Here is a 17,256-nt window from a genome sequence, read left to right on the forward strand (position 1 = left end):
AACACTACTACACTATCAATTGCTACCATAACCATCACTAAAAATCCCTGACGTTATTAAGATTCCGGTACCACTGTTAAAACTACCACCACAATTCTCCTCACCTCCCACACACTGGAACATAGAGTGGTTTCTGGCTCAGATTGACGACGTTAAGCTTTCTTTTCTTTCGCACGTCGTCCATAATACAAATGAATATGAAAAAACATATGTAGATAGAGAACTAGCAAGTAATCATCTAATAATACCCCACAAAGGTTTTTCTCACTTGAAATACAGGATAAAAACAAACCCATAAGTAAACTTTCATTTAAGAGAATTTCTCTCCATGAAATACATACTTGAGATCCTGCACGTGTTTGTACCGCGGGTGAAGTCACCTCTGGGGAGGGTGTAGCATTAGGTGTACACTTTCGTCAAAGAACTTCTGCTTATCTACATTACCCTACTACTGCATTGACTTTCAAGGGCCTTTAGGAAAGGTCTTGGTTAACACCAAGACTCAGAGAAACCTATCCTAGGAAAATTATGAAATAGGATACGTTTATACGAAATACCTGAAGACTAAAAAGTCAACGTAAATAAACTAGACAACGTATTTCCTAATATATCAATTCGTAATACAGAATCCCATCTAACGCCGCCTAATACTTTTGGAAACACAGGAAAACTTTCAAACAGAAAAAGATAATAGTCTTAAAAACATCCTGCGCTTAATTTTGGCGAAGGTGACCGTCTCAACCGACGTAATGTTTATGATTTCTAGATGTAGTTATTTTGCCAACAAGTTGGCACCAGTAGGTAAGATACTATTTTCCTGATTACTAAAGTTATCTTTATTTCCACTTTAATTCTGCTTGAATTGTCTTTTCCTGAAGAATAAATATTTAGCAAACTTCAAATTTCACAGACATCAGTTCTATTAAGCGAAAAGTTCTGTTTTCAATAATTGCGCTATATATTGGGGTCGCGGTGGAACTCGTACTCTTAGCCGTTTAGAAGTTCAGGGAAAGTGGTGAGTGAAATAAAGTCCATCTTATCCACCTCACTTCACACAAAACGTCAGTTCCCGAAGTTAATCGACCTCAACGTAAAGCCACAGGTGATGCTGACAACTAGCGGCAAAGTAACAAAAACGCAGTAAATCCTTGTTTCTATCCTGCTTAAGGTAAACTATATCAGTTGTACCCATTATCATGCTTATTCCTACTACTGGTATACACTATCTGGTATACACTACTGGTATACACTATACACTGTACATTATGTAGGCCTTCCACATTTATATGGCAATATGGATCATTACCTTTGATTTGACGATACCGCGCCAGACAACCAATTGTCCTTAACTTTTTACAAATACACTTTATCAGCACATTTTCTCTTACTCTTTCTCACTTGCGAACAAAGTACACTCATTGTATCTGAAGCCATGATACTGGCAAAGGTCTGCCCACTGACGGAGATCTCCATGTTGTTTCTCGCCGATCAGCTGATCGAAGGAAATGTGGCATAAATATAGATATATTAATGAATGATTAATACACAGACTAAATAATGGATGCAATATCTAAGAGCCATAAGTAAATATATAATCAGTTGATTTGTACAAAAAAAATCGTAAGCGAAACCATAAATTTCATGCTTACCCTGCTTCGTGCTGTGGCTTCAAAATCTTGAGCTTATTCACATTTACTCTAACTTCCTCCCTTCACACATTCTCCCAGACTTGGACACCAACTTCTGCAAGTTCTCACTCGAATCTGCCTCCAGTGTTGTGATATCACTAAACAACCAAACAACTGACTCACTTCCCAGCCCCTCACTCCCTGCAGACTGCATACTTGCTCCCTCTCGATGACCATTGCATTACCTGCCTCACCAATCCATCCATAACAAATCAATCAGCCATGGTAACATAACACAACCACCTTAACCTGAAACTAATCACCCTCTTCTCTACCTACTTGCACACGCCTTACACTCCTGAAAACTTTTCAATGCTTCAGGTGGCTTTTCTCATATAGCATATATTCATGATCTTCCACAAGGAAACCCTATCACTCCTGTCCTGTAATTTCTCCAGATCCATAAATGCCACAAACAAATCCTTATGTTTATCTATTTCTTATGCACATTCTTTAAAGCAAACATCTATTCTACACATCATTTCACATTACTGAAACCACACTTTGTTCCTTTCCAATGTGATGTGCTATACAAGTCTTCTCCGTCTTGATCACTGCTTTCCCATATAACTTACCAGGTTCATTTAAAAACCTATATACTTGTAGTTTGAACACTCACCTTTGTATACATTATCTCCACCAAACTGCTTTCCATGACTCAGCATATCTCTCCTACCAAAACATCTTACATTTGCCACCTTATCCTCAAATACATTTAACTAATTCAAAATGCTTACTTCATCTCCTCATCTCATCACTCTGTTACCACTGCCCCGTTGGCCCTCTTCACCGAAGTTCCCATTTGATCTCTTGTTTTTCTCATACTATTAACCCCCTTCGAAAATATCTTATTCTCCCTGAAGTATACTGATACTTACCCCAACTCTCAGTTCCTCTCTCTTTCAGTGCCCGCACCTTCTCACTGATGTTTCTCTCTTGAGACTGCCACCAGATCAGTCATTTACAAAAAGCAATTTATGCACTTCCTAACCCCCCCCCCCCCCCACACACACACACACATTCTGCCCAAATATAAATTTAACAACCAGTGATATCACACAACCTTGATGCAGATCCATTTTCACAAAAACCTCTCACCCTTCATAATCATAAACATGCTTTACTATCCTGTTTAGAACTCATCACCACATTTAATAACTCCATTTACCCAAAATATTGATAACACCTTCCACTGGGTCTCTCTGTCAACCCTATCGTATGTTTCCTTCAGATCCATAGAATCTATATACAATTTGCTCTCTTTATCCAAACATTTCTCACACTTCTTTTAAGTAAACATCTGGTCTAGAGATCCTCTACCTCTCCTGAAACATCACACCTTTTCCCCGACAGCTGCTGAATGCATGACACTACCTGTTCAATGGCCACTTTCTCATACACCTTACCAGGCATAATCCACAAACTTTTAAATCTATACTTTGATTGTTATCCTGAATATATTGCATAAACTTTTGATTCTACATCAATTAATTTCTCAGATGGTTTTATCTACTTAATGTAACAGAAATATGATGCATTTCAGCATTAAGCAATGAGTGATTTCATAATTCTCAAGGCATTCCTTTGTAAATATACAAATACACTATTAAATAATTCCGCATCAAGAGTTTTCCTATAATGCTGTAAGCTTCATGAAATTTTTTCTTCTTGAAGATAAGATCATCATAGTCAATACATCTTTTTTAATCTACATGAATCAAAGTCATCTTAAAGAAATTATCTATCTCTATCTCTGAAGCCTGTTCCCTTCATGAACTTCCTCAAAGGGGTGGCCACAGCAATAGTCTCCATAACTAGTGAACTCCAGTGCTGTTTCTTAGCCTTTAATGTCTCACCCTTACTTGATGGCCACTGGCAGAGGGCTAGTCTTGCAAAGCATTTGCAGTGGCTCCTACCTAATGTTCCTACTGACTACTTCTACCTAATGTTCCTATGTTCTACTTCTACCTAATGTCTACTTAATAGTCCTACCTAAATGTTCCTACCTACTGCTTCAATCTATTGCTCCTACCATTTTGCCAAAAGGGAGGGCTAGCACATATTACTCACCGCAGGAAATACAGAGTTACAAAGAATGAACTGTGTGAGTTAAATGTTGTTAAGCATTGTGTGTGACAATGAGAGATTTTATGTTTATGGACAGAATGCCTTCAGTCCACATGTAAGTGTGGCAGAAAGAAAAGACAGCTACCTAGGTCAGAGAAGTGCAACTTGACAACCAATGAAGTGCTGGCTGACTATGCAGCTATCAGTGACCCTCCTGATACCCAGGCGGGTAGTCCTGGTAATATACCTCCCTGGTCGTTGGCTGCCTACCAACTCTTGAAGGAATTAAACTCCTCATACCATTTAACATTCAGCCGACACCAAACTTCCATTTTCTTTAACTTTGGCAGCTCCTCAAAATAAGTGCAACATACGTAATTTACTGTGTACACATTAAAGCTTTTCATTTTTACTTCTACAATTTCATATGTTACAGTCATAGTATTTCCATACATTCGTAAATGTGCATAATGTTCATCCAAACCACATATCCACTACAAGTCTTGCCACTGCACTATACTAATAAAACTTGGGGTGAGCTTGCTAACCAAGTGGCAGTGGTTACTGGCATTCATATTCATATTTACAGGCATCAATGCAATAATCTGTCTCCCTTTAAGAATCCACATGTTTCTGCTGAAAGACTTGGAAAGAGCTTGATGAAGATATGAAAGTAACAATTTCTGGTGTCCATGAAAGTAAACATACCATTTACTTTGAACAGCCACCCAAACTAGGGCAGACATAAACATTTTGTAAGTTTAGTGATCTCATATAGTGGCCATGTGGTTTAGGAAAACTTTTCATACACTTATAAGTATCTGACAGAACTATGCAGACTTATGGAATATATAAAAAAATGGGAATCCTGGAATTTCTTGTTATGGAGAGTTTGTTGCCATGGCTACCCCTTTGAGGGAGTTCCAATTGGAACAGGCGTTATAGATATAGATAGTAAAGCCTTCAATTTCTATTTTTCTGAACTTGTACATTAAAAAGAGAAAGCTCTAACGAATATTCACAAAGCACATGGTCATCATATCACTTACCAGTACACCATACTGGAATAAAACCATATGGCCATCACATGACCAATAAGTGCACTGTAGTCTATCAGACATGACACCTGATAATTAACAATTCTCATGCTGGTATCCTCTACTTTGCAATTCCCACAATACAGGAAAAACTGTCTCAATTAGCAAGTAAAGAAGTCGTACTGAATGACTGACTATTGGTCACCTTGTATGATTCCCAACATTACAGTTACATGGTAAAAGTAAAGAACAGGAAGTTTTGCCTGAACAAATAAAATTCACCCAAATAAAACTCAACATAATTTGAGTAAATTATTAAAAAGTTCACAGACGATAATCATAAAAATCTAACCAACCTGTAAGAGTCATGACATGAATTCATATAACAACTAGGTAAGAAGCACCAAAAAATGTTACAAGTCATATATTCATTCTAGATGACATATGCTGCCTGTATCACATGAATCCAAAATTTTGAAACAATGGAAGTTGCAAATTCTTGAAAATGTGGACTGATTTCCCTTACTTATAAAAATAATGCGTGCCTTTCTCACATTTACAACAGGTTGGTGCATGCAAAATCTTCACAAGTTTTTTAAGGCTGCCTTTTATGTGCAGAATTTATTTACTACAAGTCTTTGACCAAAGCCTGTCATATATATTCAAGAAATGGTTGAATATCAGTATTTTTCTTTACAGATTAAATATACAAAACAATTTTCTATATAACTAATTGCCTTTCTTGCTTTAGGAAGGTGTTTCAAGAAATAAAAAGCAATGGCCTTATCTGTTCACATCCATTCTTTATCTCTCACATACAATGTACTGAAACCTGAGTATGTAATCCACATTCAAGCTCTATAGACTAATCCATGGTTTACCTTGATTGCTCCATATGCCCTGTTTTTAAACTAAAAAGTCTGGCTTCCTGAAGCATCTGATATATTTCAATTTGGATTAAAAAACAATAACTTTCACTGTGTTTTATTAAACATGATAAAGCTCTATTTTAAGTTACATAATGTGAGAATATAACAGAATAGGGAATGGGACTGAATCCTTTATCACGAAGCAGTATTAGTCCCCCCAGCTATGGGTTCACTTGGTACTGGACCTTAAGAATAATGTATAAGACTTAGTCTCCCATTCATACTACAAAGAGAATGAATTGTATGAAAGATTTAGTCACTTCAAATCATGAGAATCAACTTTGTCTAAGCAGATGCTGAAGTCTTAAAAAGGTATTCTTCCACTGTCATAAAATATTGAGAACACTTAGCACAGGTAAAATATGCCTCACAGGTCCAAATACTGACGATGAGTACATAATGTCATCAAAGGTAAGACATGTGTTTCAGTATCAATGGGATCATTGTACAAATATGTCATTGTTCCCTTGGCACAAAGAAAAAATAATTGTTTTAAAAGCACAATAAAATAGCAGGAGAATAATAAAGTATTACCTTGTAATTCCTACCACTATTTATACAAACTGTCCATACATCTTTACATACATGAATACTAAGTACACTGAAAGATAAATTATAAATCCTATACCAGCATTTTCCTGATTGGCACACTGTACAAGAAATATTCTATTTAAAGGAGAAATAATAACAAATACTGTTGTTTCTCGAACGAGTGCCCACTGTAGCTTCCTCTGCACCTTCTCTTTGATTATCTCATAAATCCTTTACGTAGGACTTGTAAATTTTACCAAGTAAACACTTTGTATGATCACAGCTTCAGAGTCCAGTCAGTTCCATCTTTGTTACTTTACATAAAACCTAGTATTTATAGTCTTTAGTACATTTTGGCCCTTGTTGTTTAGAGGGATAAAATATATATACAAGTTCATCCTGGGTAACAGGGTGGCTGGCGACAATTTATTTACAGGAATTTATTATATGGTATTTTGTATAAAAATATTACTACACTCCTATAGCTATTCATGACTAAGGTCAATAATCAAGAATCATTGGTCATAAGAAATAAAGATGTCTACTAGCCACCATCCAGTGCAACTTTGTCAGCACCTTTGTCGAACATGTCAATGTAGCATACATATAAATATAAATCATAAAATGGCTATTGCACAAACTTCATGTGTATGTGTGACCAGATAAACTAACATATTTCTTTTATGGAAGGGGAATAATGTAGATATCTTTTGTTGCAAAGAAGCATGTTTCCTGGAAAATGGATCTTGTATACAAATGATGGATGACCACTGTTTCTATCCTGACTAAACTTCTGAAACTGAGGTTTTGTTTAAACTCAGCGACCGAGTCACTTTCAGGAAAGTAACCCTCAACTACGAAGTACCAAAAAAATTTCCTAGAATAATTCACTGCTTCACAAAAATAAAAGCAACGGACATTAAGCAACACACTCGGCACATTATGTTAAGCTCACTCTTGGTTTCATGTTTGCAACTCCAAACCATCCTTGAGGTCACTGAAAAGAGATGGGTAACTAATTTTCCACTGAATTTGTGATAGCCATGAAGACCTAGCTCTTGGCTGACTAAAGTCTATTCTATTTTCAGTGGTCTCAAGACTGGCCTTACAACTTGGGCCTTATTTCGTTGTTCTCAATACAGTCTTTGGTACAAGCCACACTATGGTCACAAGCCCTTGGTACATGCCATACTATGGTCACAAGCCTCTGGTACAAGTCACACTTTGGTCAAAAGTCCTTGTTGCAAGCCATACTATGGTTAGAAGCCCAAGGGTGTCCACAGGCAATATTTAAAGACTGGATGAAAATTAAATATATGGAGAACATGATCTTATATCAGACATAAAATCACTTTCCTTAAAACTTTATAAAATTAGGAACATAAAATAAATTTCTCTAGTGAATTTAAAAAAACAATCCTGAAATGTTATTCATGGTTCTCTGACAATGAAGGTCATGATGAGTTTCCTAAGAAAGTCATGGACAATGGAATGTGTCTTTATTTGCATGTGTAGATACTTGACACTGGAAGATTCAAATTACTCATGTTAACTACATTAAAATTTATATATTCTTAAACATTTGGGGAAGTGGGTATGCCTCTTCTCTAATACACAGTAATTCTTAAAATTAAACAAAGCTGAAAAATGATAACCTAAAGTAATCTATAAAGTCTATCTTTGTTTTGAACACTTGATGACATACTGTATATCAAAAAGGATAAAAATCATTCTCTTCCACTGTTAAGAACCTACACTGGACTGGAAAAAAATTAATCACTCTAAACAATACTCTGTCTATTCTGTCATAGAGGAAGAATAGATTGGTTTGTCCATGGCGGGTCTCAGCATGATGGAACCTTCAACCCATAAGTTAGGGCGCTCCAGCATCTGTTCCCACAGTTTGACCTCCATCCCAGCTGCCTCCATCCATTCTACAGGTCGGCCTCCATGCTTACCTAAAGAGTAATAGAAAAACTTAATGACAATGAGCTTAAATATTCAGAAATGGTTGATGAGTGACTGACACATTTTCTTTTTCTTTCATACTTGATTGCTGTTTCCTGCACTGATGAAGTCTTTTTCTTTCATACTTGATCACTGTTTCTTGCACTAATGAGGTAGTGTCAGATACAAATAAAGAAAGATCATATTCACTCACATCTATTCTCTAGCTTTCATGTGTAATGCACTGAAACCACAGCTCCTAATCTATAACCAGGGCACACAGACCTTTCTATAGTTTACCCTGGCCACTTCACATGCCCTGGTTCAGTCCCTATTCATACTTTCTTTTAACTGGTATGGAGGTTTCAGCAATTTCATTTTAAAATGTCACTGTGTTAGCTTTTATACATGACATTGGGAGAGTGGATGAGAGTGTATGAGACCATTTCTTAGTTTCTCACAGTACCTCAGTGATGCAGGAAATGGTGAACAAGTATGAAAAAAAATATATATAATCAATATCTAACAACTTATTCATCTCTTTCTTGTCATCTTGAGACTTATGGTCACTTAGACGTACATCATCCTTATATTTTATACTATTTTTCTTCCATGTCTAGAAAGTAGCATGCTGTAACTTATGAGTTATTATGACCAGATATGTTATGGCTTATTTACTTTAATCACGGTGATGAGTTCCACGTTCGCAAAAAAGCAAATCAAATAAACAATTTTCTCTTGCTTGCATGTCATTAATTTGTACAAGGTTGAATGTTTCACATATTTTCGGTACCTTCTTTAGATGTTCCCTCTCTTTTCTTATGATTCATTACTCTTTTGTTTTACATGTAAGTATGCATCCATGGTCTACCCCTCTTTCTTCCCACTCTACACAATGGAAACTAGGGTCTACATTCCATGTAACTGTTGGTTCAGGCTTATTCAGGTTTTTAAGATCTCCCTTACTTTTGATATAACACTAAAATTCCTCAAGTTGGCTTTTGGGTAGCCTTCAAGTCAAATTATTCACTGCTTTTATTGTTGTAATATTCACTGCAAGTACTTCATATTTCTTAACTAATTTTTACCAAAAGATTGCTTTCTAATTTGTTACATATGCTTCCGATCCTCCATTTACTTTTTATTTTTGAAATGGAGAGAGTATCATGTTTTTTCTAAATCAGCTTATTCTCTAATAATTCTACTGCCCATCTTTATCCTTGTTTTTTCCCCTGACTAATACTTTTGACTTTTTTAATTACAGGTCTGACACTGACCATCTTTTCATGTGTGCCCATGTATTCCCATTTAAGTAGTCAATCCCTCCATTAGTTTCTCAAAAATATGGTCATGGGTCGTTAAAATAGTTTTACTATCAATCTTTTCCAAAATGGGTGCTGATTTTCTAAATAGTCTCGTTTACTGTCAAGTCTATTCAAATTTCCATATCATCCACTATTTCACCTAGTTCATCTTCCATTCTGTTTATCAGGACATTCATTCACAATCATATGATTCTGTTTATTACAACTAAAATCATAATTCATTCCATGTCTTGATCTAGCTTTTTGTTTCTTTGTCTTTAAGCTTCTTCAACTGTAAGAATCAACAGTACTTACTCCATTTATGATTCTAAAAGAGAGACAGACACTGCTTGATTACTATAATCAATACCCAAGGAAAGGGAGTGAAAACATCCTTGCAGTTTCACTGATTCTAGTTGAGTTACAGAGCATCCACTGCAATGGTTGAAAGGAAATGCAATTTAAAGAGTATGACAATAGTATCGAACTCTAAAATGTCCAAACCAAACAGAACTCCAATAATTCTGAATGTAAAGGGAGACATGATGACGTCCTTATCAAGAGACTTAAATCTGGACAAGCAGTATGCTAACATTCTGGTTGCCCTACAGTATGAAGAGAAACAGTTCTAGCCATGATTTGATGCTGACCTTTTTTAATGTCATTGAATAATTCCTAAAGCAATGGACTTTTCAAGGAAATGATGGGACTTCAAAAAGAAGCTGTTCTCTGACATGTGTTTTATAGTCTTTAACCATAAACAAGCCCACACAGTATTATGATTCATAATCTCACAAAAAAAAGTGACTTACCCTTGCCTAAGTTTAGTCTGCAGCCCCCAAGGAACTGTGATGGTCCTAAGCGGTCATGGTCCCAAACTGACAGTTCTAGAGCACGCTCTGTTAGCTCTTGTAAGCTTGTGTCTTCAAACACTAAAGTATGATTCCAAGTAGGGTTTAATGTCTTACGGCACACACTTGTCTTCTGTTTGGAGGCTTTCCCCTTCTCAGGAAGAAGAAGCCTGAAATAGAATGATTTATCAAGTATTTCAAAATGTAAGGGTCTCTGAGAGGGGGTGAGTATGCAGTCTATTGGAGGTGAGGGGGTGCTGGGATGTGAGTCAGCTGTAGTTTGCTGATGACACAGTACTGGTGGTAGATTCGAGTGAAAAATTATCGAAGATGTTGTCCGAGTTTGGGAGTGCATGAGAGAGGAAATTGAGAGTAAATGTGATTATATCAATATTTTAAGTTCTGAACGTAAAAATTCTGAAATCTATTTCTGAGTTTCCAAAGCTCTATTCTATAGTCCATTTCTAACAACCATGTACATAAATAACACACCCTTTGCAGATAGGATCTGCTGTGCCATGAGGTCTTGCTGCAGCTAAACTCTTGGCTTCCTTCACAAGCACATGGAGAGCTCCTCGAGACCGACGGGACTTCTTGGTACTGACTGCATCTGGTGGAACAAACTTAAGCGCCAAGATCAAGTCACCTCGTGGACTGTAACTGAGGTCTTCCATTGGCTCCATCTGCCACGAAAAACAAAGATTGATGAGAAATGAAAAACACTATAAAAAGTATAAAAAAAAGAAATTTAATAATAAACATTACTTGTAACAGTAACACACAATGTCTTGTTATACATTTTTCAAACACACATACTTACTCTATCTTGTAGAGGATACCATCTGGGTGTGACATCATCAAATACTGTGTCCGTTAAGGAAATAATGACCTCTCCTAAAAAGTCATTGCGGCCAAACATATCACTGTGCCACACAGAGACCCACAACGTCCGAGAATCGAGTTCACTCATTGTTGTACTAAACTGTTGAATGAATACGTAAAGAGCAGTTAAGACACACACTAAGGATTAATTTTGTTATGGTTCAGCCCTGTTCCATGCTTTATCACAAGTCATCTTTCTAGTGGTTTTTCCTTCTCAATCTAATTCGTACCTTTGTTTAATCATTCCTGAAATTCAATACAAATGGTCAAGGGTTATTTGAACAGTTTTCCAATATAACTTTGTTAAAAGTCAAATGATCAAAGTTAGAAAATGCATAATGAGAACACACTACAATGTTTTCAGTGTTTGTTGCATGAAAATCATCATAAGTTACTGAAAAAATGTATTATTCCAAAAATAAATGGCCTGAAAGAGCCTCCTTTCCTTTGGCGCTTAACAAATTTTTTCAACATATAAAGACTTTTTATTTCAGGATAAACAAGAATTTTTGATATATTCTGTTAAGTGACACATAAATTCTTCATGTGTAATTGCCTGAAGAAATATTGGTTAGTAAATAAGAACAGTTTGTGGTAAAGAGGTAAAGGAAGACTGAGGATACAAAAGAATAAAAAAATGACTGAGGGTATAATAGAATACAATAAAGTGAGAAAAAGTGTGAAGAAGTTCTAGTTCAGAGATTAGTGGAGATACAAAGAGAAACATAGATGCTCTGGGTGGTTTCTGCATGGTGCAGCCTGTAATCCTATGAGAAAAGGCAGCTGGACACAGATATTACATTATGTTCATTCAAAAAATCCACTTTATAAAGTACTAAAGTTTTCACAGTCATCTGTCAATATTAACATTACAGCAGATGAATATCACAGTAACTCTGTTTTTTCCAGGTAGGCTCACAAGATGCTTCGAACTTACCATCTTAACGACTGGCTAGTACACTTCATCACCTATAAATGCAGGTACATGTTGTGCATTATATGATCATAAAAGCCAAGAATATAATCTAATCTGATTCTGAATGATGACCAAAGTGTTGCAAATTGTGAATGTATTTGCTCATTATGAAGGGAATAGCAAAAGTATACAAAGGCACTAGATGAGAAAACCAAAACCTCCCGAAGAAAATAGCTTATTGCACAAGTTGAGGTTGAGTTGTAACCCTGAGTAGAATGTTCAAACAGCAACTACTTGTACATGAAATGTACCAAAAGTTCACACATATGAAATATATATATATATATATATATATATATATATATATATATATATATATATATATATATATATATATATATATATTATCTCTTTTTTTTTTATTATACTTTGTCGCTGTCTCCCGCGTTTGCGAGGTAGCGCAAGGAAACAGACGAAAGAAATGGCCCAACCCCCCCCATACACATGTATACACATATGTCCACACACGCAAATATACATACCTACACAGCTTTCCATGGTTTACCCCAGACGCTTCACATGCCTTGATTCAATCCACTGACGGCACGTCAACCCCGGTATACCACATCGCTCCAATTCACTCTATTCCTTGCCCTCCTTTCACCCTCCTGCATGTTCAGGCCCCGATCACACAAAATCTTTTTCACTCCATCTTTCCACCTCCAATTTGGTCTCCCTCTTCTCCTCGTTCCCTCCACCTCCGACACATATATCCTCTTGGTCAATCTTTCCTCACTCATTCTCTCCATGTGCCCAAACCACTTCAAAACACCCTCTTCTGCTCTCTCAACCACGCTCTTTTTATTTCCACACATCTCTCTTACCCTTACATTACTCACTCGATCAAACCACCTCACACCACACATTGTCCTCAAACATCTCATTTCCAGCACATCCATCCTCCTGCGCACAACTCTATCCATAGCCCACGCCTCGCAACCATACAACATTGTTGGAACCACTATTCCTTCAAACATACCCAGTTTTGCTTTCCGAGATAATGTTCTCGACTTCCACACATTCTTCAAGGCCCCCAGAATTTTCGCCCCCTCCCCCACCCTATGATCCACTTCCGCTTCCATGGTTCCATCCGCTGCCAGATCCACTCCCAGATATCTAAAACACTTTACTTCCTCCAGTTTTTCTCCATTCAAACTCACCTCCCAATTGACTTGACCCTCAACCCTACTGTACCTAATAACCTTGCTCTTATTCACATTTACTCTTAACTTTCTTCTTCCACACACTTTACCAAACTCAGTCACCAGCTTCTGCAGTTTCTCACATGAATCAGCCACCAGCGCTGTATCATCAGCGAACAACAACTGACTCACTTCCCAAGCTCTCTTATCCCCAACAGACTTCATACTTGCCCCTCTTTACAAACTTACCCGCAGCACTTCCTCAAAGACTGGATTAAGTGTGTGCTTCTTGACTTTGGTTTTCCTCTTGCCACTCTTGGACTTATCAGGGAGCAAGTAGACTTTGACATACCTGCAGATGGAAAACTTACTTAATTCTGTGCCACAGTACACATTACTAAAAGGTTTGGAGAGAAAGTATAGCATAATGAAATGAGACTTATCTTCATCCAAGAAAATAAAGAATGGAAGCTCATAATGCCATGCTGCTCAACCTCAATGAAATAATACCATATCACAAAACATTAGGAAATTACAATTACAAAAAAAACTTTCAGGTCCAAAACATGTCCTCTATTCCTTCATATTGTTGCCATGGACTGATTATCATGCATCTTTCTCCTCTTTCTTCGCTGTAAAGGTCTAACCTTTTCATCCCCTCATTATAGTTTATGTTCCCCCACCTTGATTCTGCTCGTGAAGTACTTCTAAACTGTACACACACACACACACACACACACACATAGGATAGGATAGGGGAGAAAGGATACTTCCCATGTATTCCCTGCGTGTCGTAAAAGGTGACTAAAAGGGGAGGGAGGGAGAGGCTGGAAATCCTCCCCTCTAGTTTTTACTTTTCTAAAAGAAGGAACAGAGAAGGGGGCCAAGTGAGGATTTTTCCCTCTTGGCTCAGTCCTCTGTTCTAAACGCTACCTCGCTAACGCGGGAAATGGCGAATATATATATATATATATATATATATATATATATATATATATATTTCGTTTTTTTTCATACCTACTCGGCGTCTCCCGCGTTAGCGAGGTAGCTTAAGGAAACACGAAAGAATGGCCCAACCCACCCACATACACATGCATTTACATAAACGCCCACATACGCACATGTACATACCTATACATTTCAACGTATGTATACAGGTACATACACAGACATATACATATATACACATGTACATATTCATACTTGCTGCCCTCATTCATTCCCATCGCCACCCCGCCACACATGAAACAGCACTCCCTGCCCCCGCGCGCGCGCGAGGAAGCTCTAGGAAGAGAAAACAAAGGCCACATTCGTTCACATTCAGTCTCTAGCTGTCATGTGTAATGCACCGAAACCACAGCTCCCTTTCCACATCCAGGCCCCACAAAGCTTTCCATGGTTTACCCCAGACGCTTCACATGCCCTGGTTCATTATAATGACAGCATGTCGACCCCGGTATACCACATCATTCCAATTCACTCTATTCCTTGCACGCCTTTCACCCTCCTGTATGTTCAGGCCCCGATCGCTTAAAATCTTTTTAACTCCAGCCTTCCACCTCCATTTTGGTCTCCCACTTCTCGTTCCCTCCATCTCTGACACATATATCCTCTTTGTCAATCTTTCCTCACTTATTCTCTCCATGTGACCAAACCATTTCAATACACCCTCTTCTGCTCTCTCAACCACATCGCAACCATATAACACACACACACACACACACACACACACACACACATATATATGTGTGTGTGTGTATTTCATTATACTTAATCGCCGTCTCCCGCGTTAGCGAGGTAACGCAAGGCAACAGACGAAAGAATGGCCCAATCCATATACATGAATATACATAAACACACACACGCACATATACGTACATATACATTTCAAAGTATGCATACATATACATACACATACCTATATACATATGTAAATATTCATACTTGCTGCCATCATCCATTCCCGTCAGCACCCCGCCAACACTGAAATACCTACTTAATTATGAATTCTTACGACGAAACTTTGCCAAAAGGCAGGGCTAATGTTCAGAAGCATTTATCACACGAAAATTAGGAGTTACGAAGAATGAATCATGTGACACATTTTTTAAGTGTTGTGTGCGAGATGAAAAGATTGTGTTTGTGGACTACATGCCCGCAACACGTGTAGAAGAGGCAGATAAAAAGGCAGCAACCTTGGTTTAAGTAGTGAAATCTGATGGCCACTGAAGTGCTAGTTCTGAGCAGAGCCATAACTAACCCTCATGTTAGCAAATGAGAGAGAGAGAGAGAGAGAGAGAGAGAGAGAGAGAGAGAGAGAGAGAGAGAGAGAGAGAGAGAGAGAGAGAGAGAGAGAGAGAGAGCATTCGTCATAATCAGCCAGTACACATGGCCACCTGCCCACCGACCCACCCACCGACCCACACACACACACACACTCCGAGTAAAATCGGTCATTGATTGGCCCCTCCTCCCCCGCACTCTAGCTCCTCACCTGCCCTTAAGACCATCTAAGGACACGGCCGCTACTGCGACACCTCCCGCGGGAGTCTGGATGTGATGGGCGTCTACAAACGGTAGTGACGAGTTAGGGTCCCCATGAAGGAACGGAGCTAGAGTTCTAGAGTGACGGAATCTGATGAAATTATTATATATGCCATGACTTGCGTCATCACTACTGTGGGTGGGAGTAGAGGGGTGCGGTACAGGAGGTGGAGGGATGGGGTACAAGAGCGATGTGCAGTAGGGGCACTGCAGCGCCACGGCAGTGTAAGGTACACTCTTGTCATCTGAAGGGGGTAAGGGTCGAGGGTTGACCTTAAAATTCGACTCACATATATGAATTCTTGGACTGCTCAGGGTTGTCACTCTACTGACCCCTGATCAAATTCTCTCCAGTGCCTGTCGGGGTCCTTGGTCGCATGAAGGGCATGTTCGGAGCTATAGCCACCAGACTACTGGCCTCCAGGCTCAGAACACCTCTATAAACAGCCACGGTGCCAGCCAATAGGATCAACTAGGATGTAAGTGAGTTTCTGGGCCTTCTGAAGTTGCAGTCTGTCAAGGTGCCAGCTTCCTAAAGGGAACACTGGGGTCGTAGGGCACATGTAGGGCCAGTCAAGGAACCGGGATGACAAACCCTTCCCGGGGAAGTGTCAGGACTCAAACCGTCAGTGTGACAACAACCATCTGTTGTCCCCGCTTGTCTCCGGCCAAAGTGAGATCGAGAACCGTGCTGGGTTGCAGACCACCTCGTGACGCGTCACGGGGAACAGGACACACCAAATGGTCTCTGCCAACAGACTGATGTGAGCATCGACACAGAGATGAACCGGGGCGACAGCCAGACGTCCTGCTCAACAGATATTGCCACAGAGTTGAATACGGAGATATACTGATGTGAATCATATCTACCGAGACTGTGCCAAACTGCAACGCACACAAAGACATTGACGAGATATGAAGTAGATGAGGATCACTACAGCACTATAACAGACAGACAATTGAAACATGAGTCGAGTGAGACGTATGTTGGTCAGTATAAAGTGGATGTTCACAGCTTAGTGATTAACAGGTCATTGTGTGCAGTCATTCCCTAATGAATAGACTGTCTGCAATCTTCTAAACAGACATACGGACATGCATCGATTAATATAGACGACAGATAATGATCAAGCCTTAAAGGGAGACATATCCAGAGGGAGACATATCTAGCGGGAGACATATCCAGAGGGAGGCATATCCAGAGGGAGACATATCCAGAGGGAGACATATCCAGAGGGAGGCATATCCAGAGGGAGACATATCTAGCGGGAGACATATCCAGAGAGACATCCAAACATATCCATCGGGAGACATCCAACGGAAGACATACCCAGAGGGAGATGTATCCAGATCGACCA

The 17,256-nt window shown here is 38.7% G+C and overlaps 1 protein-coding gene across 10 annotated transcripts in view; it reads right to left on the reverse strand.

Moving 5' to 3' along the window:
- Window positions 1-5,764: 5,764 nt before the first annotated feature.
- The window catches only part of LOC139756926 (synaptotagmin-like protein 5), a 252,541-nt gene continuing 241,049 nt past the window's right edge, over window positions 5,765-17,256 (reverse strand). For all 10 annotated transcript variants that reach the window (XM_071676854.1, XM_071676855.1, XM_071676858.1 and 7 more), the window contains 5 exons: window positions 13,604-13,706; window positions 11,175-11,336; window positions 10,847-11,037; window positions 10,316-10,524; window positions 5,765-8,210 (listed from right to left, as the gene is read on the reverse strand). In XM_071676854.1, the coding sequence (XP_071532955.1) occupies window positions 8,050-8,210; window positions 10,316-10,524; window positions 10,847-11,037; window positions 11,175-11,336; window positions 13,604-13,706 (826 nt within the window). In that variant the 3' untranslated portion in view covers window positions 5,765-8,049. The remainder of the gene's footprint in view (window positions 8,211-10,315; window positions 10,525-10,846; window positions 11,038-11,174; window positions 11,337-13,603; window positions 13,707-17,256) is intronic.

This window comes from Panulirus ornatus, chromosome 23, assembly GCF_036320965.1.
Source record: "Panulirus ornatus isolate Po-2019 chromosome 23, ASM3632096v1, whole genome shotgun sequence".
Taxonomy (NCBI): Eukaryota; Metazoa; Arthropoda; class Malacostraca; order Decapoda; family Palinuridae; genus Panulirus; species Panulirus ornatus.